Source organism: Pan paniscus, chromosome 18 (assembly GCF_029289425.2).
Source record: "Pan paniscus chromosome 18, NHGRI_mPanPan1-v2.0_pri, whole genome shotgun sequence".
Lineage (NCBI taxonomy): Eukaryota > Metazoa > Chordata > Mammalia > Primates > Hominidae > Pan > Pan paniscus.
The window spans coordinates 76,406,610-76,431,837 of NC_073267.2; the positions used below are offsets into that span (position 1 = coordinate 76,406,610).

Here is a 25,228-nt window from a genome sequence, read left to right on the forward strand (position 1 = left end):
AAGAGCTGATCTGGGTGATCTCTAAGGCCCTGCTGGGAAATCTTGGGGGAGCAGAGACCACCTGAACGCTGTGGACATTTCCAGAGAGGTAACACGGACCTTGGCCAGATAGTTACGCCATGTACCGTGGTTCTAAGACTCCCAGCTACGGCCCTTAACCTCCCTGACCTTCAAGATCCTCCACTGCAAAATGGGGCCAATAATCCACCCTTGTAGGTTGATAGGAGGACTAGATGAGACACTACCTCCAGAAGATTTGCACCCTGAAGACTTCTGAATGCATGCAGGCCGAGCAGAGGATATCCTGGCAGAGGGGCAGGGAAGCCCTGCCTGGATGAGGGTAGCCAGCAGAGCCTCCAGTGGGGGTACCTGAGCCAGGATGACTGGGGCCAGCCTCAGAGTCCAACCCCTGGGCTGGGGATCCTGGCTGAGTCTTTGCCAGGTTGCCTGCCCTGTCTCTCTTAGCTGGGCTTGGCCCCCATCCCACAGAATCTGCCAATAGTGGAGAGATTATCTCCTAAAAATAGGGCCTGGGCCCCACAGAGGTTGTTTTTCTCCCTTTCCTGTGATTGACCATCATCAGCTCATGGTGCTTGGGACAGCAAGTCCCACCCTGACTCCCCAGAGATGGTTGAGAAGGGGACATAGGGGATCAGCATGTATCTGGGGTCACCCACAGGTCAGGGATTAGAGGTCAATCTGGAGAGCTCAGCTCTTACTTAGCAGGGCTCAGCCGGGCTCAGCAGAGCATCAGGACATGGCTTAATCTTGGGCCAGGTTCAGGGGTTCACCTCAGAGAGGGGCAGCTCCAGAGTAAGCCACGGGGGTGCCCGTCCCGCTCCGATTGTCTCCATCTAAGTGACTCCCCTTCTCTGATTTCCTGCAGATGCCCTCATGCACTCACCAGCCTGTGTGTGAAACACAGCAGTGCCTTGGAGCCTACACTGGGGCAGCCTCACCTCACATGCTCCTAACCCATGGGGCCTCACCATCCTGCCCAGGGCCCTGCAGAGACTGAGGGGCCTCTGCCCATCCCTGGGTGTAGGTGACTCATGCACAGGAGCACAAGGTGCTCACACATGAGCAGAAGATGGGGACTCACGAAGTTTTGCCTTCCCATAGCAAAGATGACATCCAGGAAAACACAGAGATGACACCCTCAAAGACACCCCTCCTTGACCATCACCTGCATAGAGTTCACCCATCCAGGGTCTGTAGCTGGTGGGCTCTGGATGCCCACAAAAATGACCCACTTTGCTGTGGCCCCAAGCTCTCACCAATAGCCCATATTACGTCTTCATGTCCTTCCCTGCAGGGGACCTCAGTCTTGTCCTTCAAGCCCAGACCCTTTCTATGTGGCAGGAGATGGGGAAGGGATGAAAAAGCAGGTGTGTGCACACTCACACACACACATGCACACATAGACACTGAGACACAGACATACCAATCCCATAGGGCCCAGCCCAGTTCTCTGGGGCTTTATTATTGGGCAAACATCCTGACATTTGGAGCACTCCCATGGGCAGTCCATAAAGTCGGTGTCCAGGCTCTGCAGACATGCCTGGTGATGGTGATGGTGCCTCCACCCCAGGGCAGATGGAGGGGCTTCTACTCTGTCCTGTCCCCTGCTGGATCTCGGGTGCCGGGCTCTCTCCCAGGGGACTCAGATGGAGCCAGAGGCCAAGCTCCCAGCTAGAGCTGCCTGGGCCATTCAGACGGTCGCCTTCAGGGGCACGCTGTCTGCTGGTTGATCTGGGTCCTTCTTCCTTGACATGGTCCAGTGGGTGAAAATGAGGATGAGGAAGATTCCTGTGGGGCCCAAGAGGGATGGATCAGGCCTCAGAAGGGGCCGTGGGACTTGTTCATCACGAGGGACTTCCTGTGATTGGCATTGGATTAATGAAGAGATGAGTTTCCTGGACAGCATCCTGAGGCTGGGCTGGGTATGACTCTGTGGTGGTGCCTGGAGAAGCTTGACTCCTCGGCCTGCTTGGCCCCTACCCCTCTGAGGCTGACCCAGTATACTCAGCCTCCAAAGTCCCCTTCTCTTGGGGACATCGGGGAACCAGTAAGTTGGATCCCAACTCCATGGACCTCCAAGAGAAAGGCTCATCACAGCAGTGTGCTAGAACCAGCAAGGAAAACCAGCAAGGAGAAAATTTGAGGGGCTAAAGAAATAAAGGGGATAGAAGGGGTGGTTTAGACTGATGCAATTAGGCTAGAAAGACCTGGGTTCTGTCACAACCTGACTGTGTAACCTTGGACAAGTCACTTAACCTCTCTGAGCCTCAATGACCTCATCTGCAAAATGGGGAGATACCAGGATCTACCTCACAGGGTTGCTGGGAGGATTCCCGGCAATAGTCCCTGCCACACAGTCAATGTGCAATCATGTGACCGTAGATGCTACTATCAATGTTGATGACAATGACTATGATCAAAGGGCAGGCGCATAATGACGAGGAGAGTTGGGGGCTTCCTTTTTCAGAGCTAGGGGCACCCTGGGGACAAAGGTGTTTATTTGGAGGCTGTGGTTCCAACCACCCATCGCCCTCGCCCACGCAGGTAATGTCCAACCTTCATTACCTATTGCTACCAGGGTGCCTACAAGGATGCCCACTGCCGACAGCTTCGTGGGCATGCCCTTCATGCGGCCCACCTTGCGCATGCACTGCCCCTCCACGTTGCAGCGACACACGATCACTGAGGGGAGAGGGGAGGAAGGTAAGGGTAGGGAGGGGAGGGCTCCCCAGCTGCGCAGAGCCCCCAGCCCAGCCACCTGGCTGATATGTGTGTGTTTCTGCACATGTGTGTATTCACGTGTGTGTGAAGATATATGCACTAGCCAGGCATGGTGGCTCACACCTGTAATCCCAGCCCTTTGGGAGGCCGAAATGGGTGGATCACTTAAGCCAGGAGTTCATGGCTGACATGGTGAAACCCCGTCTCTACTAAAAATACAAAAATTAGCAGGGCATGATGGTGCACACCTGTAATCCCAGCTACTTGGTAGCCTGAGGCAGAAGAATTGCTTGAATCTGGGAGGCGGAAGTTGTAGTGAGCCAAGATCATGCCACTACACTCCAGCCTGGGTGACAGAGTGAGACTCTGTCTCAAAAAAAAATGTATGTGCCTCTGTGCCTGTTCCTGTGTGCCCAGGTATGTGTACCCAGCCATAGGTGTGCAAGTGTGCACAGGCATATGCTGTCCACATGAGCAGCCTGTATGCATGTGTACCAGCTCCCTCCCCTTGCATCCCAGCGGTTTCCTCAGGAACTGCAGGCTGCACCCAAGCCCATTCTCACCTCGAACCAGGAGCTGCCACATCTGGGCATTGTGGCTGACCACCACAGGGATTATGTGTTCACGTGGCTCCACCCAATGCAGGGCCAAGGTGAGGTAGGCATGGGAACCTTTTGGGACAGCAGGCAAAGACCAGGGTCACCAGCCTGGACAGGCCCTCTGGGGGCTGCTCCCCCTAGGCCTAGCCCCACCCCCATGGTAGAAGGGTATCTCACTTCCAAGTGACACCCCCTCCCTGCCTTGGCCACAGCCTCCCTCCCTTTCCCCACCACACACCATTGAGAGTCTGGAGGCGCCAATCCCGTTGCACCGTGGGGTTGGGACCAAGGGTGAAGCTGTAGGGACCGTGCCCACTGGCCAGATCGGGGTCCTTGCTGGGTCCACTCACGATCAAGCCATGGTCTTGGCGGGGTGTGCAGAGGTATTGGGAGGGCACAGGGGCAGGAGTCAGGGCTGGGGCAGGAGGGGCCTTTAGGAAGTGGATCACCAGGGGTGCAGAAGCGCTCAGTCTCGGCTCATCTGCAGAGGAGGCAGTGCTGAGCTGGCCAGGTGTTGTCAGGGGGAGGGTGAGCTCTGAGGTCCCTGGGCTGCTCCCACGGCCCATGAGCCTCGCCTTATAGACTCCCCTGCCGTGCTCCTTCCATGCTTCTCTCCACCTGTCATCATCCCCATGCCACTGTGGACATCTCTGACTTTGGCAGAGCTCACTGCTGCTGGGTCTGCCCTGTATCACAGCCCAGCTGAGAGTTGAAACCTGCCTCCCGGGGCTCCCCACCCCAGGGCCAGCTCTCTGTCCTGAGCAGTGTTCAGTGTCCTCCACACCTGGCTCCAGTGGCCCATTCACTCCAGCACTCCTTCCCCAGGGGCAGCCCCTGGTCCTCCTGCCACCTCCCCGGCCCTGTACCAGTCCCTGAAGCTGACACCCTGAGAGGCCCTCCAGCGGCTAAAGGACAGGGCTGGGAGATTTTGTGTGTCAATCTAGGAGAATGGTCAGAGAGGGGAGGCAGATGCCAGACTTGCTCACCGGAGGAGTAGATCCATTCTCAGAGAGGAACATTGAACCCAGCTTCATATCTGCCTCTCCTGCTTGGGGCTGGGGGTTGCCAGTGACGGCCTCTGGGAGGAAGCTCAGTCCTGCTGTCTGTCTGTCTGAGGTTTGTACCCCCTCCCAGGGGCTCCCATCACTGCCTGGCCATACCTGTATCCTGGGCCTCCACAAGCACAGTGTAGGTGTCCCCAGGCTGGGCTCCCTGCAAGGACTGGGCGGTGTGCACCTCCCCGGTGAACTTCTCAATGCAGAGCCAGCCCTCTGAGTCATTGACTAGGGAGAACCTGCCGCCCAAGGAAGGAGGTAAGGAGGTACTGGGACTACATATAGGGTTTTGTTCAGAATCACCCAGGGCTGTGTGACTTGCTTAAATTCCACACCCTCTCTGTGACTCAGGGGCCACAGCAAAGCCTGGGGGGCCCAGTCTCTCTCTCCAGCTTCAGGATTTGTTGTTATGGTGGTGGTGGGTGTGGGATGAAGAACAGATCACGTGGGTAAGGGAGAAACTCTCAGAGCCTGGGAGGCCCATTTCAACTTTGCTCACTCCAGGTCACCCTGCAAGGGAATCAGAGTCTAGGAACAACCTTGTCTGTCTGCAATCTGTTGGGGGACATTGGAGGAGGGCCTGGTCCTCCCTCCAGGTGCTGAGGCATAATCTGAGCTCTCATGGGGTCCAAAACACCCCTCTCCATGCCCCACCCAGTCCATCCAGCCCCGATCCCTGACAGGAGTCACAACCTTGGCATTTGCCATAGTTTGAGAAATTTTGCAGGCCATAGATAATGTGAGTCCCCTCTGAGGCCCTGGGGTCATCCCCAGGGAGCAGGGGCAATTCAGTCCAGGTAAGGGGCTGGGATTTTAGCTCACCTGAGGGTTCGGCTGATGGGGTCGGAGGGCTGGATGGTCAGCAGGAAAGAGCCGGCTGGGGCACTGATAGGGACACTGGCCTCGTAGCTCTCCTGGTCCAACTTGGGGGGTGGCATCACTCTCTCCACCAGCACAGTCACTGTGGCTGTGGCTCCAGGGCCTGGGCCTGGCCCCACCAGCTTCACCACACTCCGCACCACCACCACCACCTCATGACTTGGAGCTGCCTCATAACTGAGGTTCTGGAACCAGGAGGCCCAGGTCACTGTGTGGGCCTGGGCAAGGCACACGTGCATGCATGCGTGCATGTGTGGGCCCCTTTCCCAGCTACCCAGGCCCTCACCTTGCAGAGTCTGAGTCTAACATGCCCAGAGTCTGGCTCCCAATCCAGGCCAAAGGTCCCTTCTGTGTCTCCCCTCTCAATGGCAAAATCCATGAGGCGGAAGGTGGGCTCGAGGTCAGCATCAGTGGCTGTTAGCATGGCCACCAGAGTCCCGGGCTCCACATCCTCAGGGAGGCTTATAGGCCCAATCTGGAGAAGGAGGAGGGATGGTGAGCCCCCGACCAGCATCCTTCCCAAGGCCTTCTCCCCTGCGTCTGCTTACCTGGGAAGTGATGAACTCAGGGGCGTGATCATTGATATCTGTGACTGCGACTTCGACCTCACACGTGCTGCTGAAGCCTAGGGCAGAGGTGGACGTGTTGGTGAGGCCAGGGTAGGAACAGAGGGGACAGGGGGCCTGGATCACCAATCAGGGCACTTACCACCCTCTGCGCCTGCCAGGTCCATGGCCAGCACCAGAAGCAGGATGTTCTGGCCTGCTCGGAGTGGGAGCATTCCCAGTGTCACACCGCCTGAAGTGGGGTCCACCTGGAAGGCTCTCCCCTCTACCCCATCCTCAGGCTCAGGGCTCAGGAGCTGATACACAATGTGGGAATTGGGGGAGCCGGGGGCATCTGCATCCTCTGCTGACAGTCTAGTCACTTCAGTACCTGCCAAGACAGCACCCGCCTGGATAGGACCACAGCGCAGCCTGGAGACCTTACCCCACCCACTCCTTATTTTGTGCCAAACTAAACTGAACTTGAGCTCGTGTGTGTGTGTGTGTGTGTGTGTGTGTGTGTGTGTGTGTGTTATGGAGGGACATTGACATGGGGGCCTGAGGCTGGGTCCTTATCCCAGAGAAGAGCAAGACAAGGTGGTTAATAGAGACTTCGTCCCTCTCCCATCCCGTAGCTCACCTGGTGGACTGAGCTCAGGGATGCTGACTGCGGGGTCACGGGGAGAGCAGATAGGCACGTTGTCATTCTCATCCATCACCAGCACGTGCAGCTCCAGAGGGGCCGCATAGTCCTCGCCATGGGAATTCTGAGCCCGCACCTGGAGCAGGTACTGCGGTGGGCAGTAGGGGGCTTCAGGTCAGTACCAAGGGCAGCTCCAGCCTTGCCTGGCTCTGAGTTTCCTTCCGGTGGGCCAGCTCCAGCTCTTCGGGGCTCTTTCCCACTGCCTCAGCCTCTGTTGTAGTTGTGACACCCCCAAAAGCCAACTGGACACTGACCAAGCACCCCCAGCCTGCATCCCTGGCCCCCCATTCATATCACCTCAGCCTGGGCTTCTCTGTCCAGCTCTCTGGTCACGTAGAGGTTTCCCTCTGCATTCACTTCAAAGGGTCCCGGGGGATGGCTCTCCAGGTGATAGTGCACATCACCCCCACTCCAGTGTACCTGGGGGGGACACCCCGGGCCAAGGGGCAGGAACAATCCATGTCAGCCTTTGCGCCCCATCTGATTTCTCGCTGAGGAGCCTGAGCCCCAACTGTGTGACCCAGGCAAGGTGCTGCCCTCCCTGGGCCTGGAGTCCAGGTGGGATCCTTCTGTTCAGGGCACATGTTGTTAGTGGCCTTGCCCTGATCCAAGCCTGGACCCTGCCCAAAGTGCCTGAGTGACCAGGTTACTTTATTTTCTGCTCTCTCAGCCTGGGCCTGACCCCAGGGCATTCCTAGAAGAGGGCTGAGACATTCCTGGCCCGGGGTGACAATCCCCATGGCAGCAAGAGATGGCAGCTGTTCTCGCTGAGGAAGCCCTGGGCAAGTTCAAGAGGTCAGAGCACAGAGTCACGCCTGCTAGAGGATGGCAGGGCAGGCAAGGGGCTGTGGGCCTGCGTCCAGGGCCTTGAACACCCCAGTCCACAGTGGGAAGTAATGGGAAGAGTAGAGGGAGGAGCACGGGTCATGTGGGTTCCAGACCCAGCCCCCAAATATCCATGAGACTCGGGCCTGGCTGCACCATCCATGGGGCTGCTTCAGCCGCTGACAGCCACTTACTCACCTGGGCCATGTGGTGCGGGTATAGGACTTTGAGATTCTCTGCCAGGTGGATAGGCTCTATGGGCACCCAGGTGCTCTCTATGATGGAGACTTCCACGGTGGCAGTGGCCTGGTGGCCTGAGGCCTGGTCACCCATGTCCTTGACCTGTACCAACAGCTGGTAGGTCCTCTCCAGGGCGTGGTCAAGGCTGGTGCTCCCTAGAACAGGGAGGATGGTCAGCTGAGCAGGCAGCCAGGGAGCAGGGGCCAGGGCATCATTCCCAGCAAGATACCAGACACAAAACCAAGCATACAGTAGGTGATTGGGATACTCTCTTGGCCAAGGGAAGAGAGGAACTTTAAGCACTGTTGTGAGCCTCCAAGAAGGACATGACAGTTTGCAAAGCCACCTCCATATCTCTCCACACAACGAATGCGTGATAGACTAGAGAGGTAGGTGGATGACCAGGATGAGGAGGTGGGTAGATGGCAGATGATGGGTTGGTTGGATGAATGGGTGGTTGACTTGGTAGGTGGATGGGAGTTTGAGTGTGTGAATAGGAGAGTGTTTGGATGAGTGATGGGAGGTTGGATGGACTGTGTAGGTTGTTGGGCGGTAGACGGGTGAATGCGTGGCTGGCTATGATGATGCCTGATTCACTTTTCTTTCCATCCCTAGTTCATGCCTCTGGTCTGAGCTTCCAGGTCCAGGTCTCTTCTGCCATCAGTCGCAAGGTTGCCCAGCAGCATCTTAGGCTACAACCCCTTAGACTGTTCCTATCTTTGCCCCTTAGGCCCAAGTCTCCATGGAGTGTGGAGCTGAGGCCCTCCATTCACACCATTTCCTAGCTCTCCATGCCTGGCCCTGCCTCCACAGCCCCCTGTCTTGTTGCTGTCTCCACCTAGAGTGCCCTTCCCTCCCTTTTTACCTCTCAAGCTCCCACCCATGCTTGTCTTATGGTTCAGATACCACCTTCTCCAGCTTTCTCTGACCCTCCCTCCCCAGCACACCCCGCTCGGGCTTACCCCTGGGGCTGAGGGCCAGAGCCCCCAGCCGAGGCTCCAGCTGGAACATGTCTGGGGAAGGCTGGGCTGGAGCCTGGCTCAGGATGTGGAATCGAAGATCCGAGTTGGCTGTGCCTGGCTCATCCCGGTCTGAAGCCTCAAGGAAGAGGAAGGGGATGCCTGGTTCACGGTGGGAGGGCAAACTGTAAGGGATAGAGAGGGTGGGGAGAGTCTCCCATGCCTCTCCTATTTCTCCTCTGTCCTTTCTTCCCTATCCATCATCATATCAGGACTCTGGAGATGAGCCACGGCTTTTCGTCCTACTTCCCAGATGAGCAAACTGAAGCCAAGAGTGGATGGCACCCTCAGTGGAGTAGGGAGGAACAAGGTGGAACAGAAATGGTACAGGATGGGCCAGGTGCGGTGGCTCATGCCTGTAATTCCAGCACTTTGGGAGGCTGAGGCAGGCAGACCACCTGAGGCCAGGAGTTCGAGACCAGCCTGGCCAACAAGGCGAAACCCCGTCTCTTTTAAAAATACAAAAAAAATTAGCCGGGCATGGTGGCGGGTGCCTGTAATCCCAGCTACTTGGGAGGCTGAAGCAGGAGAATTGCTTAAACCTAGGAGGTGGAGGTTGCAGTGAGCTGAGATCGCGCCATTGCACTCCACTCCAGCCTGGGTGACAGTGAGTCTCCATCTCAAAAAAAAAAAAAAGAAAAGAAAAAAAGAAAAAGAAAAGAAAAGAAAAAAGAAATGGGACAGAAATGGCTGCCCTGTCCTATGCCAACTGTCTGGCCATCTCTTTGCTCTCTGCTGTTCCATCAAGGCCCACCTGACCTTACTGTAAATTGGCTGCCCTGGTCACTCACCAGGCCTGGTACCCCGGCTCAGCCGAGCTCTGTAGATGGCTTGAGAGAAATGGGGCACCTGGTCATTCTCATCCTTCACATGCACAAGCACAGGCTGTGGACCCCACAAGACATGTCCATCCTGCATCTCCAGGGTGACCTGGCAGGGAAGGGGAGTCAGCGTCTGGCCCTGCCTTGCCTGCTCTCCCCTACACCTGGCCCAGCCATACCTGTAGCTGGTACTCTGCCTGCTCCTCTCGGTCCAGGGCCCTGGTCACCAGCAGGAAGCCAGAATCTGGATCCATAGCAAATGGGCCCTCAGCTGCCTTGCCTGAGTCCCCTGACAGCACGATCTGGCCTTCAGCCCCCTCACGGGGCAGCGGCAACTGATGGAAATGAACAGAAGTGAAGGGAGCGGTGGCCAGGCCTGGGAGATGCCCTTCCTCCACCTGATGGCCTCATTTTACATGTGGGGAAACTGAGTCTCAGAGACATCTGGCTCCTGTCTGAGGTCACACAGCCAGTAAGCATCAAGACTGAGACTCAGAGCCAGAACTCTTTTCTCTGGACCTGATGCTCCCCAAAACTCTCTGCCCTTCTTTCTGAAGCTTGAAACCTCACCACCGAGATTTCGTTCTTTAATCTAAAGCTCTGCTCTCCACTAGGATTAAAATCTGTTAGTCATTCCCGCTGCAGGTTGAGCATCTCTAACCCGAAAATCTGAAATCTGAAATACTCAAAACCTGAAACTTTTTGAGCGCCAATATGATGTGACAAGTACAGAATGCCGCATCTGACCTCATGTGACAGGTCACAGTCAACACATAGTCAGAACTTTGTTTCATGCACAAAATCATTAAAAATATTCGCCCAGGAGCAGACTCACACTGGGCTCTTGGCCACTCAAGGATTCTATCGGAATTTCACCTCTGTACTGTCAGCTCCTTCTCGCCATAGCCTCCCCAACTCGCAAATCCCAAAGTGGTAATCTCAGCACTTTGGGAGCCCAAGGCGGGCGGCTCACCTGAGGTCAGGTGTTCAAGACCAGCCTGGCCAACATGGCGAAACCCTGTCTCTACTAAAAATACAAAAAAAAAAAAAAAAAAAAAATTAGCCAGGAGTGGTGGTGCATGCCTGTAGTCCCAGCTACTCAGGAGGCTGAGGCAGGAGAATCTCTTGAACCCAGGACGTGGAAGTTGCAGTGAGCTGAGAACATGCTACTGCACTCCAGCCTGGGCGACAAGAGCGAAACTTTGTCTCAAAAGAAAAAAAATGTATAACGTTACCTTCAGGCTATGTGTATAAGATGTATATGAAACATAAATGAATTTCGTATCTAGATTTGGGTTCCATTCCCCAAGATATCTCATGATATATATGCAAATATTCCAAAATCTGAAAAAAAAAAAAAATCCAAAATCTGAAACACTTCTGGTCCCAAGCATTTCAGATAGGGGACACTCAACCTGTGTTAACGTGTACATACTCTCTGGAAAGCAGGATTTCAAAGAGAAACAGCAAGAGGAAGGGTGCCAGAGGAAGGAGAAGCAGGACTTTGTGGGGAGGGATCCCCCCGGCCCCAACCCCAGCTCTCCGGCTCACCTTGCTCAGGTATAAAGGGAAATTTCCACCATAGTTTTCTGGAACTTCCACAGACAGCTCTGCAGGCTGGGCCTTGGGGAGAGCCTGTGGGAGGATTCTCACCTTGTCACCAGGCTCTATCTTCCTGCGTGGGCACTGGGACCCAACAGAAGAGCGGAATTTCTGCCCCTTCCCAGGGCCTGGCTGTACCTTAGTCCATCCACCCGCGCTCTGGCCTTTGACCTCCTCATCCCATAGTAGCTGTATAGTCCCAGCTCTGACCCCTCCCATGCCTTGCACCGTTCTCACGGTCAGTGCAATGGGTCCGGGTGGAGTTGGGGGCAAGGGTGTCAACCCCCAAGGCCAAGACCTGAAGGAGAGGGGGCAGGGCCCAGCTCACCTGGGGGACGGAGACACAAAGCAGCCACAGCCAGGCAGGGACCATGGTCAGGACAGGCCTGAGGGACATGGCAGTGAGGATCCAGCCCAGGTGGGTAGGGAGGGGCTTTCCATCCCACACACACAACTAGTGGGATTGTACTGCAGACTAGTCTTCTCTTCCTCCCCTCCAAAGGAGCTGAGGCTCTTCATCTCCTGCAGGGTAGTGCCCTGCTCCTCGGCCAGGCCCACCAAGGCCCCCAGGCCCAGCCACCCTGTTTCTAGGCTCTTGGCCCATCAAGCACTCTATCAGAATTTCACCTCTAGACCTCCAGCTCCTTCTCACCATAGCCTCCCCAGGCCGCAGATCCCAAAGTGGTAACTTTCTAGCAACCCCCCAAATCACAAAAGTTTGAAGCTGGAAAGTTCCTGAAGACTTGAAGGGTCACTTCCTGAAGTCACCTCTTGTTGCAGGCAAGGCCTGAATGCTGGGGTCTGGCCAAGGTCACAGAGGACTTGACCACAGGAGTAGTCCTCCTAGCTCAGGGCCTCCGGGTCTGTCCTGCCTCCCACTGCCACCTTCTAGACAAGGAGAACCCCCGGAGCAGGAGCCCGGCCCTTGTCTCATCATTTTCCAGCCCTTGTCATGGAGCTGGGCAGGCAGAGCAGCGACAAATCGACAACCCCTCTAAGATGAGGCCCTGGGAATTCTTTCCCAGATGGCGAGGACAGGGCAGTGTTTCTCCTTTCCCCACCACCAACCTTAGCCTCAGCCATGCCCTCCCCTCCACTCCCAGCCCCTCACCCTCCAGCGCCCAAGACTGGCTCCCTTGGTCCAGCTGCCAAGCAAGAGAGCTCCTTCTCCAGGGGGCTCTGGCCAGGCTGGGCTGGGTGGGGCAAGGCAGGGCACTTGAGCAGGTAGGAGGGTTCAGCCACGCTTGCTCAGGAGTGGAAAAGGCCACTGGGCCCACAGCAGCAGGCCTGGCCCCGCCCAACCCCCCAAGTTACTCATTGACTTTGGAAAGCTAGGAGCTGCTCAGCATCCGTGACTGCCAGCTCCAGGAGGTGGGGAGATGGTTGGCCTGGCACTCCCTCGACCCCAGCACAGCCCAGGAGGTATTCCTTGGCCCTCTGGGTCTGGACATTACTTTTTCTGTGGCTCCAGACTTGGTCTCACTTATCTCCCAGGCTCCAGTGTCTGCAGCCACACCTTTGCACACTCTGTTCCTTTTGCATGGAACACCCTTCCCACTCATTCATCTGTGTGGTAAGCACCTGCTCATGCTTCAGTGCTCAGCTCAAATATTCCTTTTTCCAGGAAACTTCCCCTATGTTCCCAGGCTTGTTCAGGAGCCTCCTCTGGGAATGCCCCTCCCCCTCACGCCATGCCATGTGCTATCTCTATTAATACACAGAGGACACCAGCTTGTCATTGTCTGCCCCTTCCATTAGACTGGGAGCCCTTTGAGAGCAGAACTCAGGGACTCAGGAATGACCTGGCTCTCATTCTGCCCTGGCAGCTCCCCATGGCTTGTGGAACTAAGACAAGGAGCTGGAGGTTGCAAAGGATGGGTGAGCAGTACATGAGTGGAAGTGGGTATTGGGGCTCCAGACCACTCCCAGGGGGACCTGTGGTGGGGGAGTGCAGCAGCCTATGAGCTCCCGAAGTCCTTACACTGGCCACTCAACAGTGACAGGGCTGAGACAGTGGGCAGTCTCATGCCTCTAAGAAGATTAAACTGGCTCAGGTGACCTTGAGGGAGTTGCAGGGCTGAACAGGGGCTCTCCCCGCAATGAGGGCAGCCAAGCAGAGCCAGGAGATGCTTCTGGGGCCTGGGAGTCTGAAACGAGGGGAGAGGGTGGGAAGAAGGTCTCCAGTCCCTCTCCAGCCTTGGAGCTTCCCATGGTCCCCACGAAGTCCTTCCCACTGTACATCTGATTAGTCTCTCTCAGGCCAGAAGCTACCCCCAGCTGCCCCCAGCCTTGTCACAAGCTGAGTGCCTGTTTCAGGGTCACTCTGGCACCCAGCCTGGAGCAGTGCAGTGTGGGGAGGTTGAAGGGGGTTTCACACGTGTTAAGCTCCTGCTCCGTGCCCAGCACTGCTCTGAGCACATACCTTCATTATGCCACATACTGCGTTCTGAAGGGGCATTGGGCACATGCTGGGGTACAGAGAAGCTGAGTGGTTTGCCTAGGGTCACACAGTCAATAAGTGACAGAGCCAGGAAGGCCTGGGGACCCTCACTTGATCTGAAAATACCATGCCTTCTGCATTCCTTGAAGTATGTGGGGGAGGAGGGGCAGAGCAGCAACAGCTCTGAGCAGTTACCTCTGCCCTGGGGAGCACGTGGGTGAATCTCAGCGCTCCCCTGTACATGGAGGGGCAGCCCTCAAGCCTCCTCCTGCCATTCAACAAGCTGCAATCAGGATTCTAACCAGGTTGCCAGGGCTCCCTGGAGTCTGTGGAATGAATAAATTGAACTAAGGAAGGAATGTATGGACCTTGGCCCAGAACCTTCTTAGAAACTGCCCCCCACCTCGCCCCAGGCTGCCTCCAGGCTTTGGAGATGGGCAGACCTGTATACCAGTCCCCACTCAGCCACTTCCCACCCAGCACCAGATGGGGATGGTTTTTCCTGAGACCATGTAGATAAAAACTCTTAGCAGCACTTGTGCCGAGGGTGAGGGAGCCATGGGCATGGGTGGGCAGGGAGACAGGTGCATCCCTAAACATAAGCACGAGTACACCTTCCTATACAAATGCAAGACCTCTCATTCCAGGCAGGGCGGGCTCCCGGCAGCTGTTCCCACCAAAACTGAAATAGCCAATGCTGAGCATGGAATGTTCTGGCCTGGATACTCATGGTAGAGAGAACAGTGAGGGCCTCCTCGGTAGCTCAACCCCAGTGAAGTGGTGGAGGAGCCATGTGGAGCTGTGTGTGCCTTCACAAACCACCCCTCGGAGGTCTCTATCCCCAACCTCGGCTGATTCCAGCCCCTCAAGAGGGAACAGGGCAGAAATACCAGCTGTGGAGCCAGATCCTGCCCGGTCGCGAGACCCAGGGTTCCTGCCCGGTCGCGAGACCCAGGGTTCCTGCCCGGTCGCGAGACCCAGGGTTCCTGCCCGGTCGCGAGACCCAGGGTTCCTGCCCGGTCGTGAGACCTAGGGCAGAATGTGCTCCCTTGAGCAGCCTGTTTCCCTTTATGGACAGTGAAGTGATTGAACCCTCAATCAGTTGGGCAACGCCAGGCCCCAGTGCAGAAAGAGAAGAATCTGGATAACAGGGACTGGGAGGGGTTTGTGTCTCCTGCTCCTTGAACCTCTAACCAGACCCGATGCCCATCCCAGCTGGCTATATCTGGACCCTCACATTAACACATCATGGCCACACACTAGGGTGGGGCAGTGAGCCCCCATCCCTCAACTTCAGAAATCCTTCCAGCTCCTGAAGCGCCCAGATAGGAGGAAAGAGAGTCAACAGCCATGACTATCAGGAAATAGCCTTTATTACAAAAATCTGCATGTAAACAAATAGCCACCGCACTGAACAGCCTCCCTCCAGGGCAGGCACACCCGGGCTGTGAAAAAAGGCAGAGTCCTCTCCCTGCACGCAGGCCTGCCCGGCGGCTGCGCTGCGGCTGCTTGGGACGCATATGAGCCTGCGCATGCATCTCTGTGGGCCCAGCCCTCACTGGCCCCTGAGAGCCACTTCGCAGGGCAGAACTGTCTATCTGTCCGTGACCATGAGGTTGGGGGTGCCCGGCTGGCAGCTCCGAGGGACCCAGAGTCTGAGCCTGCTCTGAGGCACCTGGGGCAGTTGGCTGGGCCAGCCCACCAACCCTTCCGTTCGTCTCCCACCATAGTGGGAGCGGGTGGGACCTAGAGAACCGAGAGGTCGTGGCAGGACTTGGACTTGGCGCGAAAGGCCATCTTGCGGCTGTTGCGAGCTACGATGCGGCCCAAGAAGCGCTTCGCCTTTTTGCCAAGGCTCTCTCGCCTCCGGGTGCCTGCTTGCCGTCGTGCGTTGGCTTCTTTGCTGTCCCTGCGCAGGCGTATCTGGCGCACGACACCTTCAAACAGCGCCTGGACATTGTGGTGCAATGCCGCTGATGTCTCAATGAACTTGCAGTCAAAGACCACCGCGCAGGCCCGGCCCTCTGTGTGGGTGGGGAAAGGCAGGCACCAGTAAACAAAGGGTGGGTGAATGAGGAGTCCCCTCCGACACTGGCCACCCGTGGAAGCTGCCACTCGAGAATTTGCAAGGTCCTCCCCGAAAACACAGAGACCCCAGCTCCTGTACTGAGGGTACTGGGCACTGCTGTGTCACCCAGTAGGCAGAGTGCCTGCGTTTAAGGAGCCCCCAAAACAGTGGCCCTCAAAAGGAGATCCATTTATTGAAATAATTTGAAGCCTGATATTTAAACAAAGTATGACAGTAGTAAACACAGGAAAATGAGAACTATGTTGGACAACTTAGTATTTTATTTTATTTTATTTTATTTTATTTTATTTTATTTTATTTTATTTTATTTTTCTGAGACGGAGTCTTGCTGTCTCCCAGGCTGGAGTGCAGTGGCACAATCTCTGCTCACTGAAAGCTCCGCCTCCCAGGGTCACGCCATTCTCCTGCCTCAGCCTCCCGAGTAGTTGGGACTACAGGCGCCCGCCACCACGCGCGGCTAATTTTTGTATTTTTAGTAGAGATGGGGTTTCACCATGCTAGCCAGGATGGTCTCGATCTCCTGACCTCGTGATCCACCCGCCTCGGCCTCCCAAAGTGCTGGGATTATAGGCGTTAGCCACCCCCTGGCCCATGCCCCACACAACTTAGTATTTTTTAATTCGAGGTTATATCATGATGAATGATCCAGTGGACTGGGGTTGCGGAGGCAAGGTCACCAAGTCACTGCTGGGTTCCTCTGAGGGGCTCAGTACTGGGGTCCACAGAAAAGGATGCTGAGGCCAAGTGGGAAGGGTCTTCCCCAGGGCCAAGTCTACTCTAAGAATGGCCCAGACCTAGGACACAGGCTCTGACCTCCTGGCCTGTTCCCCTACACTCTCTTCCACCCATTTACCCCCCAACCAGCCAGGCCAGGACCAAGAGGGGCAGGAGAGGAGGGTCCTGCGGTGCCCAGCTCCCCTATCAGATTTGGTTCTTTCCCCAGCCCTCTGGGGCCTTCCGGAGCCCTGTGAGCAGGCACCAGCTCTCTCCCATTTCCCTCCCCACCAGTTTTCTTTCTGAACATTTTTAGCCTCTGATGATCCCCGGGTACTCAAGCTGAGCCAAGACTGCCTGGATCAGGGCCCAGCTGGGCTCTCCCTCCCCCTGCAACCTGCCGCCTACTCACCATCCACCGAGACCTCACGAGAGCGCACCAGGTCGCTCTTGTTGCCCACAAGGATGATGGGCACATCATCTGTTTGCCGTGCACGCCGCAGCTGGACCCGCAGTTCTGAGGCCTTCTCGAAGCTGCCCTTGTCCGTCACTGAGTACACAATGACATAGGCATCCCCCATGGCCATGCAGTGGCTGGGCAACCAGCGGCCCCCGTCCTGGAGAACACACACACACATCTGCCCAACAGTCCTCATGCCCCCGACACGAGCCTGGCACTCCCAGACCCCTAACCCAACTCACTCCTCCCTCCCCTGCCCTGGGTCTCTGCTTGCACCCTACCTGCTCCCAAATGTCGTAGACCATGAGTGATGCCTCTTCTCCGTCCACTACAATGGAGCGATCATAGGTGTGCCCTAGGCAGAAGGCCAGTAGACAGGTTACCAGCTGGTTGTCAAAGCCGCTGCTGCCAGGTTTCCTGTTCTGGCCACACCCTCCAACTCTTCCCCAGAGCCCTCCTTACCCTCCACTCCACTTGCAGATGCTGGTATGTGGCAACAGCAGTGCCAGGCAGGGAAGTGGGGGCTGGAGGGCATGGTGTGCCTGACCTCCACCCACATGCCCCCCCTGGGGACCTTGGCCACCTAGGGCTCCTCTCTTAGAAATCCCTCTGGTTAGAAACTCTGACCTGTCCCTGATAGGCAGGGAGGGATGTCTGGTCCCATCCCACAGAGTAGCCATATCTATGCCCTGGCCTTCTACTCTGGGCATTTCTTCCCTACCAAAGGCTGGGGGGTGTCCCTTCTCCTTTCCTTTCCCCATTTATGAAGTGGGTAGGTAGAGGCATGATTCTGAAAGCGCCAATAGAATTCCACAGTATTGGCCAGGTGCGGTGGCTCACGCCTGTAATCCCAGCACTTTGGGAAGCCAAGGTGGGCGGATCACGAGGTCAGAAATTCGAGACCAGCCTGGCCAACATGGTGAAACCCCAACTCTACTAAAAACACAAATATTAGCCGGGCGTGGTAGCAGGCGCCTGTAATCCTAGCTACTCTGGAGGCTGAGGCAGGAGAATCCCTTGAAACCTGAAGGCGGAGGTTGCAGTGAGCCTAGATCGAGGCCACTGCACTCCAGCCCGGGCAAAAGAGCGAAACTCTGTCTCAAAATAATAATAATAATAATAACAACAACAACAACAACAACAACAACAACTATAATTCCACGGTATTTGCGGCTTTGAGTCCCGGTCTCAGCCCCTAGTCCTAGCCCCGGGATCGCGCCACCCCTGAACAGCTGGGTCCCCTCACCTGCTGCCTCTGCTTCAGGCCCGTCCTCCACACCGCCGAAGATGCGCGCCAGGGCGCTCTTGCCCACGCCGGGCGCCCCCAGCAGCAGCACCTTGTAAACGCTCTCGTCTGAGTCGCTGCCCCCTGAGCTGAGCGAGTCCTCGGAGTCCTCGGGCCAGTCCAGCCTGGGACCCTGGGTCCCCGTCCCGGCCGCGGCCGCCGCCAGGGCACCCGGGGCCAGCGCCGCCTGCAGGTCGCGCTCGTCCACCGGCATGCTGCGGCGGTGCAGCGGCGGGGCGGGGCCCCAGGGTGTGCTGCCCCGACGGCGCTCGCGCTCCTGGCCCCCACCGCGGCTCCCTCCCGCTCCGCTGCCGCCGCCGTTCAGGGTCATCGCGTCTGGGACCGTCTAGGGGATCAGGAACCCGAGTGGCCGTGTAAGCCGCGAGGGAGGCGGGACCCGGGGCGCACCTGCCCAACCCGGAGTCAGGCGGGATGCTCCGGCCGAGGTCCCGCCGCAGCCCTCCCCCAGCCCCCAGGTCGCGGCGCCCTCACCCGGGACCCCTCCGGACCTGGCGCATCCATCTGCAGCCGCCCCGACCCCGCTCCGCCAGGACACTCACCCACTCGCACACAGACACGCTCAGGACTAGGATCCGGATTAGGAGGCCACCCACTCGTAGTCCGGACTCGGACTCTAGGGTTTCCGCCGCCGCTGCTGCTGCTGCAGCCACCGCCTTCTCAGCCCGCACTGGGCTCTGGCTCCAGAGCCGCCTATTTAAGCCTCCACCCGCCCCCGCTCCCGCCCCCGGTCCCCGCTGCTGCGGGGGCTGACGTGTCTGTCCACCCCCACCAGGGGAATCCCCCACCCTCTTCCTCGGACCTTACATCCCCGACACCCCGCCCTACCCGCCAGGGGAGTAGCGGTAGCTGTCTGGGAATAGAGGGGCTGACCGGTAGGCGAGGTCCGGGGCTGAGGGTGTGTGTGAGAAGGAGAGAGAGAGCGAGCTTGCGGGGGGAGTACGTGATGGGGAGGCAGGCAGCGGGGTAAACCCAATCAGCCAAAAGCAGCAACTGCCCTCTGGAGAAGAATTCGGTCTGGCCCCGTGAGAGTGAATTCTCCCTTTCCTCTCCCCAAGTCCCGGCTCGTCCTTTTAGCAAGTAAACTAGTTACAGGCTGGACAGAGATCCCCCTTCTCTGCCCATGACACCCACTCCCCATAGGCTCAGGTCTGAGCTAGAATTTAGGGGGTGTCCTAAATTCACACAAAATCCTTTCCACTCCCTCCCCATCCTGGAGTTGAAGATTCTCCCTAATGAGCCTACCCTTCAGTGTGAGGGTTGGTATCACCCCATGAGCCCCTGGGGGCCCTGAGAGGGCTGTTGGGGTGGGGGCAGCTCTGACAGTGTTGCAGGTGGAGATGCCTGCTTGAATCCTGGGGAGGAAACCCCAGCCCAGAAGAGGGAAGGGATTAAACTCAGTCCCCATCCCACCTCCCAGCACCCACCAGGCAGCTGCCAGCAACTCTGCTAAAAATAAATAATCTGCCCCAGCCCTGGCCCTGGCCCTGGCCCTGGTTATTCTGCTCCTGGACTGGAAGTTGCCCGGAGTTGGGGAAATCCAGGCCAATGGGTGTTGAATGCCAGCAGGAGCCAGCCACTTTGAGTCGTCAAGGTCTCCCTTCTTCCCTCTAGCTGCAGGCTAAGCCAGCCACCCAGGGCACATCCAGGGCCTGGAGGTTCAGGCCCCCACCCAAGAGGGGCATAAACACAGGGTGTGGTCAAGGCATGAGGAGTGTCTTAGCTCCCTGCTCATCTCTCAGGGGTCTGAGGGTTGCAGGTCAGGCTGTGAGGTATTTTGTGACAGGGACCTGCTATCAGACTGTGACATCTGATTGTGACAAGTGTGGTGGGGGTGGGAGGGCATCCATTTGGGGCTCAGGTGACATCACAGATGGATGGACCCTGGTGGGCTGTGGTAGGTTGTCATGGAGACCTGGGCCAGGCTCTTTGGCTGCTGCATCAGTTTCCTTGGCAACGCCTAAGAAGGCCTTGGATTGAGGAGGGCCTGGCTTGGTAAGATTAGGGCCCTCTTGTCCTTGAGGTCTTCAAAGTAGGCAAAAGCTGGGCTGAGGGGTGGCCTGCCCATGGTCCTAGGGGATCTTGGAGGCCTGAGCATCCCCATGCTGGTTCTGGCTTCCTGAACGAACTCCAGTGGGAAGAGGAAGTTATGGGCAGAGCCTCCCGTTAGCAGACAAGTCTAAAGAGCCACCACACACTTCCCATGAGGAATCCTGGCTGGGCTGCCTGTGCCCCCTCCAACCCCACGACTGTGCCACTGGAAAGAGCCTCCTCTGGGTGTCTGGCAGAGGGCGAGGGTGGGGGGTAGCTGTGGCCCTTCCCAGCAGGGGGCCATGCAAAGAAGGAGGGCTGGGTTTCCCCTCTGGCAATCTGAGCTCTTGACCTCAGCAGTGTTTCTTCATTGCCAAGGGAACTGCATCCACAAAGGGCCACTCAAGCCCCAGGCATTCCAGTGGCTGCTCCAACAGGCCAGAGACACTCACCACAAGCTAGATATGGCCAGGGGCCCCAGGGATTAACACCAGGACACAACCTTGAGATACCCCCACTCCCACCACCTGGTTCTCCCAGCTCTCTGGGCTGAGCATGGCTGCCCAGGAGGAATAAACTGAAGCTAGAACCACTTCTAGGTCCGCCCGGGCTTCAGATCCCAGCTGTGCTCCTTGCTAGCTGTTTCACCTGTGTCCATTTATCTAGGCTGAGCCTCAGTTTCTCCAGTGTAGAACAGGGATCACCTCTTCCTGATGGTTATTATGAGACAAAACAAACATGAAATGCAGAGGCACAGTAGTTGGCTCAAGTCGGGCACACAGTAATATCTCACTAAGAGCACGTTTATCATGATCATCCTTGGTTGGATGGGGCAGGTTAGGTGAATTTGTGGTCCCTCTCCTGTTTCTGCTGCACTCTCTCCAGGATGATGGTCTGTCTAGGAGTGGGGCAGAGGTCTCAGGAACAATGCAGATACCTCTCCCCTAGCCCCATACCCATGTCTCCTCTCTGTAGGACCCCCCACTCTTCCCCCTCCCTCAGGTGACAAGATGTTGCAGAGGGAACTGGGCTGGGCTTCAGTGTCCCCACCCCCTCCTCACACCACAGCCTTCAGGCCCCAGAGCCTCTGCTGTGTTCTAAGGCCCAATGCATTCATTCATTCCGCGGTCCCGTACTAAATACCTACTGTGTGCCAGGCCCTTGTGCTGGGGGCAGGATGATGAGCAAAAATAGACATGGCTGGGCATGTTCATACATGTCATCTAATCCCTGGGTCAAACTCAGCTATGATTTGTTGTTCCCATTTTGTAGACATGGTAACCAAAGCCTGAGGAGTCACAGGCCAGAAACAGCAGAGCCAGACATACCTGGTGGAGGGTTTCAGGAACCTCAAACTTCACCATCCCCTGTACCCTTGTGTCCTCAGATAGCATCTGGGGTTCCAGAAAGTTCCCTGGGCACTGGCCCAGGATGCACAGATGGTGGCCCTGCAGGCAGCCAGGGGCCAGGCACTGATGAGTCAAGAGTGACAAGAGAACTATCTGATACGTCAGCTGTGGCATGAGCAGTTTGGTGTCCCTCACCCACCATGGCCTGGCTGCCAGGAAGGCCAGCCAAATGACTCAACCACACCTGCCGCCCCCATGACTCCCTTCATCCCCAGCTCAACACAGACACCATGGCCACCTCAGACAGGGACTGTCCGGCAGAAGGTACACACGTCGCAGGGTGTGAGGCCTTCAGCTCGGGAAGGCTCCCTGGGGCTCAGCTGTTCACTCTGCCTCTCTGGAGTCCTCAGCTTCCTCATCTGTGCGGGATACAGTGCCTAGATCATCAGAGCTAGGCCTAAACCCATTTAAATCTCCCAAGGGCAGTCCCGAGTGGTTGCCATGACTATCCCCCTCACAGATGAAGCAGCTCTGGGCAATAGGGGCTGATGGCTTCACCTCTCTGATCTTAGGTAGCCAGATCCAGCACCTCCTCTTGGTCATTAGGTGGCGAGCCCACTCCCTCCTAAGAGTGAGCTGAGTGGGAGCAATAGGAGTTGGGGTTCAGGATGGGCTTAGCCCCTTCTGTAGGCAACGGCGCCCCCTGCCAGCTGCACAGCACCTATCAAGCTGCTCAGGGCCTCCTTTACTCTCTAGCCGTAAGTCTTTTTTTTTTTTTTGAGACAGGGTCTTGCTCTGTCACCCAGGATGGAGTGCAGTGGCACAATCATAGCTCACTGCAGCCTCAACCTCCTGGGCTCAAGCGATCCTCCCACCTCCACCTCCCGAGTAGCTGGAAACACAGGCATGCACCACCATTCCCCACTAAATACACACAAAAATTTTATTTTAGAGACAGGGTCTTGCTATGTTGCCCAGGCTTGCCTCAAAATGCTGGGCTCAGGCGATCCTCACATCAGCCTCCCAAAATGCTGGGATTACAAGTGTGAGCCACCGTGCCCGGCTAGATGTCTTGAGAAGTAAATTAGAGTTGTCCCTTGGTATCCACAGGGGATTGGCTCCAGGATCCCTATGAATCCCAAAATCCATGAATACTTAACTCCTTTACATATATTTTTTTACTTTGTTTTTTAAACTCAACTTCAGTGGCTGAGATCAAGTCTCTTATATAAAATGGCACAGTATCTGCATTTAACCTCTGCACATTCTTCCATATATTTTAAGTCATCTCCTGATTACTACTGTAATACCTAATACAATGTAAATGCTATGTAAGTTGTTGTTAGACTGCACTGTTTAGGGAATAACAACAAGAAAAAAAGTTTGTACATGTCCAGTACAGACACAGTCATCCTAGGCCTAACTACATTTTCGATCCACAGCGGGTTGTACCCATGGATGTAGAACCCATGGATAATGGAGGTCTGACTACATTTATTCTAGAAGCCCATTTCCTGTCCGAAAATTGGGGATAAAGAATAGCAAGCTAGGTGTGATGGCACATGCCTGTAGTCCCAAGAATTCAGGAGGCTGAGGCAAGAGAATCCCTGGAACCCAGGCATTTAAGGCTGTAGTGTGCTATAATCATACCTATGGATAGCCACAGTACTCCAGCCTGGGCAACATAGCGAGATTCTGTGTCTCAAAAAAAAAAAAAAAAAAAAAAGAGAGGATAGCAATTGCTGCATAGGGCTGGATGGAGAACTGACTAGACAGTAAGTGTAAAGCCCTCGGCTGAATTCCACTCTTAGGATAGGCTCAATGCTGTCAGCAGGCCCTCAAGAACAGATCTGCAAAATGGCCAGGATCCCTACTGAGGCTTCTCTGCCCACAATCATATCTGGGCCTCAGTAGGGATGAGGTGGGGTTGGGTACTGCTTCTTAACATTGCCATTTATCCTCAGAGAATGAGACTAAGGCAGGAAGGATGTTCCCCCTGGGAAAGCGATCCTAACCAGCTAAGCCAAGGTCTAAGCCCTACAGTCTGTCCAGGTGACCAAATGCAATCTGGGCATAGGGCCAAGGGGAGGCAGAGGCCTTAGACCCGAGCACGTCACTTCACGGTGCTGAGCTTCCCTCTTACTCAACACTGGGGGTGACACACGCCTTTGGGAAGGCTGATTGAGAGGGTGCCTCAGGTTCCCTTCAACAGAGAAGTCTGATGTCACTGCCCTTATCAGGGACCAGACGGCCATCACTAACAGCTGGAAAAGCTGGCATCACACACCTACTAGTGGGCTTATAAAATATATATGCCACTCCTGGGCAGGGTTTTCATCAAAAAGCTCAAACCTGGACTCACTGAGGCCTTTAGACCAATTTCCAGTTAAAGGCAACACAAATCAGGAACAAATCAGACTGCAGGACTGGGACTTCTCTGAACTTTTCCAAACAATCACTGTGAAAAAAGACAAAGGGCCGGGCGTGGTGTTCACACCTGTAATCCCAGCAGGTTGTGAGGCTTGAGCCTGGGAGTTTGAGACCAGCTTAGGCAACATAGGGAGACCCAGTCTCTACAAAAAATTTAAAAAATTAGCCTGGCATGGTAGCACACGACTGTAGTCCCAGCAACTCAGGAGACTGAGTCAAGAGGATCACTTGGGCTTAGGAGGTTGAGGCTACAGTGAGCTCTGATCACATCACTGCACTCCAGCCTGGGTGGCAGAGCAATACACTACCTCTTAACAAAATGTTTTTTTGAATTAAAAAAACTGAAAAACAGCTAGGTGTGATACTCAAGCCTGTAATCCCAGTGCTTTGGCAGACCAGGTGAGAGAACTGCTTGAGGACAAGAATTTGAGACCAGGCTGGGCAACACAGCAAGGCCTCATCTCTACCCAAAAAAATAAAAAATAAAAATAAATAAATAAATAAATAAATATTCTTTTGATTGGGCTGGTTGGGGTGGCTCATACCTGTAATCCCAACATTTTGGGAGGGTGAGGCAGGAGGATCACTTAAGCCCAGGAGCTAGAGACCAGCCTGGGCAACCTAGGAGACCCTGTCTCTACAAGAAAATTAAAAATTAGCCAGGCACGGTGGTGTATGCCTGTAGTCCCAGCTATTCGGGAGGCGGAAGTGGGAAGATCGCTTGAGCCCAGGAGGTCAAGGCTGCAGAAAGGTATAATTGTGCCACTGTATTCCAGCCTGGGCAACAGAGCAAGACTCTGTCCCCTCAAAGAAAAAAAAATTTGGCCAGGAATGGTGGTGTATGCCTGTAATCCAAGCTACTTGGGAGGCCAAGGCTGGAGGATTGCTTGAACCCAGGAGTTGGAGGCTGCAGTGAGCTACAATCTTGCCACTGCACCTGGGCCTGGGCAACAGGGTAAGACCTTGTCTCAAAAACAAAACAAAAACAACTATGAATGACACATGAGGGAAATCCATATATGCCTGGGTATTAGATGGTGTTGAGATACTGTTCATTTTCTGATCAGATAAAAGTATTGTGGCTATACAGGCTTATATTGACTATAGGAGCTGCAGTACTTCAAAGTGAAGAGTCAAGTCTCTGCAGCTTACTTACTGATATTTATATATGCACACATAAATAAGGCCAGTGTTGCAATATGTCAACAACTGTTGACTCTACTGGTGGTGGTGAGCATACAGGCACATTCGTACACTACTCTTTCCATTTTGATTTTATTTTACGAAAAGTTGCAAGTATACCACCCTTCAGAGGCACTTACTACCACCATCCCCCCTCAAACTCCAAATGACTCCACCAAGATGAAAGACACCAAGGAATG

At 55.6% G+C, this 25,228-nt stretch overlaps 2 protein-coding genes across 9 annotated transcripts; both read right to left on the reverse strand.

Annotated features, from left to right (window-relative positions):
* Nucleotides 1-1,441: 1,441 nt before the first annotated feature.
* Nucleotides 1,442-12,220, reverse strand: CDH16 (cadherin 16). 8 transcript variants are annotated; one of them, XM_057300049.2, is made up of 18 exons: nt 12,142-12,220; nt 11,359-11,416; nt 10,980-11,063; nt 9,608-9,763; nt 9,399-9,537; nt 8,551-8,709; nt 7,547-7,743; nt 6,821-6,943; nt 6,461-6,611; nt 5,984-6,211; nt 5,824-5,900; nt 5,562-5,750; nt 5,219-5,460; nt 4,502-4,635; nt 3,580-3,705; nt 3,306-3,413; nt 2,587-2,703; nt 1,442-1,809 (listed from the first exon to the last, which is right to left on the reverse strand). In XM_057300049.2, exons 2-18 carry the CDS (start codon nt 11,401-11,403, stop codon nt 1,712-1,714), a joined length of 2,373 nt encoding a protein of 790 aa, XP_057156032.2. In that variant the 5' UTR covers nt 11,404-11,416; nt 12,142-12,220; the 3' UTR covers nt 1,442-1,711. The 8 variants fall into 8 exon arrangements, with proteins under 8 accessions (XP_057156032.2, XP_057156031.2, XP_057156030.2 ...); XM_057300048.2 differs by having other exon boundaries at nt 3,580-3,756; XM_057300047.2 differs by having other exon boundaries at nt 3,580-3,822.
* A 2,605-nt stretch (nt 12,221-14,825) lies between these two features.
* On the reverse strand, nt 14,826-18,743 carry RRAD (RRAD, Ras related glycolysis inhibitor and calcium channel regulator). Its single transcript, XM_034940375.3, has 5 exons — nt 18,579-18,743; nt 17,980-18,364; nt 17,015-17,088; nt 16,686-16,890; nt 14,826-15,494 (listed from the first exon to the last, which is right to left on the reverse strand). The coding sequence occupies exons 2-5, from the start codon at nt 18,347-18,349 to the stop codon at nt 15,217-15,219; spliced, it is 927 nt and encodes a 308-aa protein (XP_034796266.1). The 5' UTR covers nt 18,350-18,364; nt 18,579-18,743; the 3' UTR covers nt 14,826-15,216.
* Between the last annotated feature and the right edge of the window lie 6,485 nt (nt 18,744-25,228).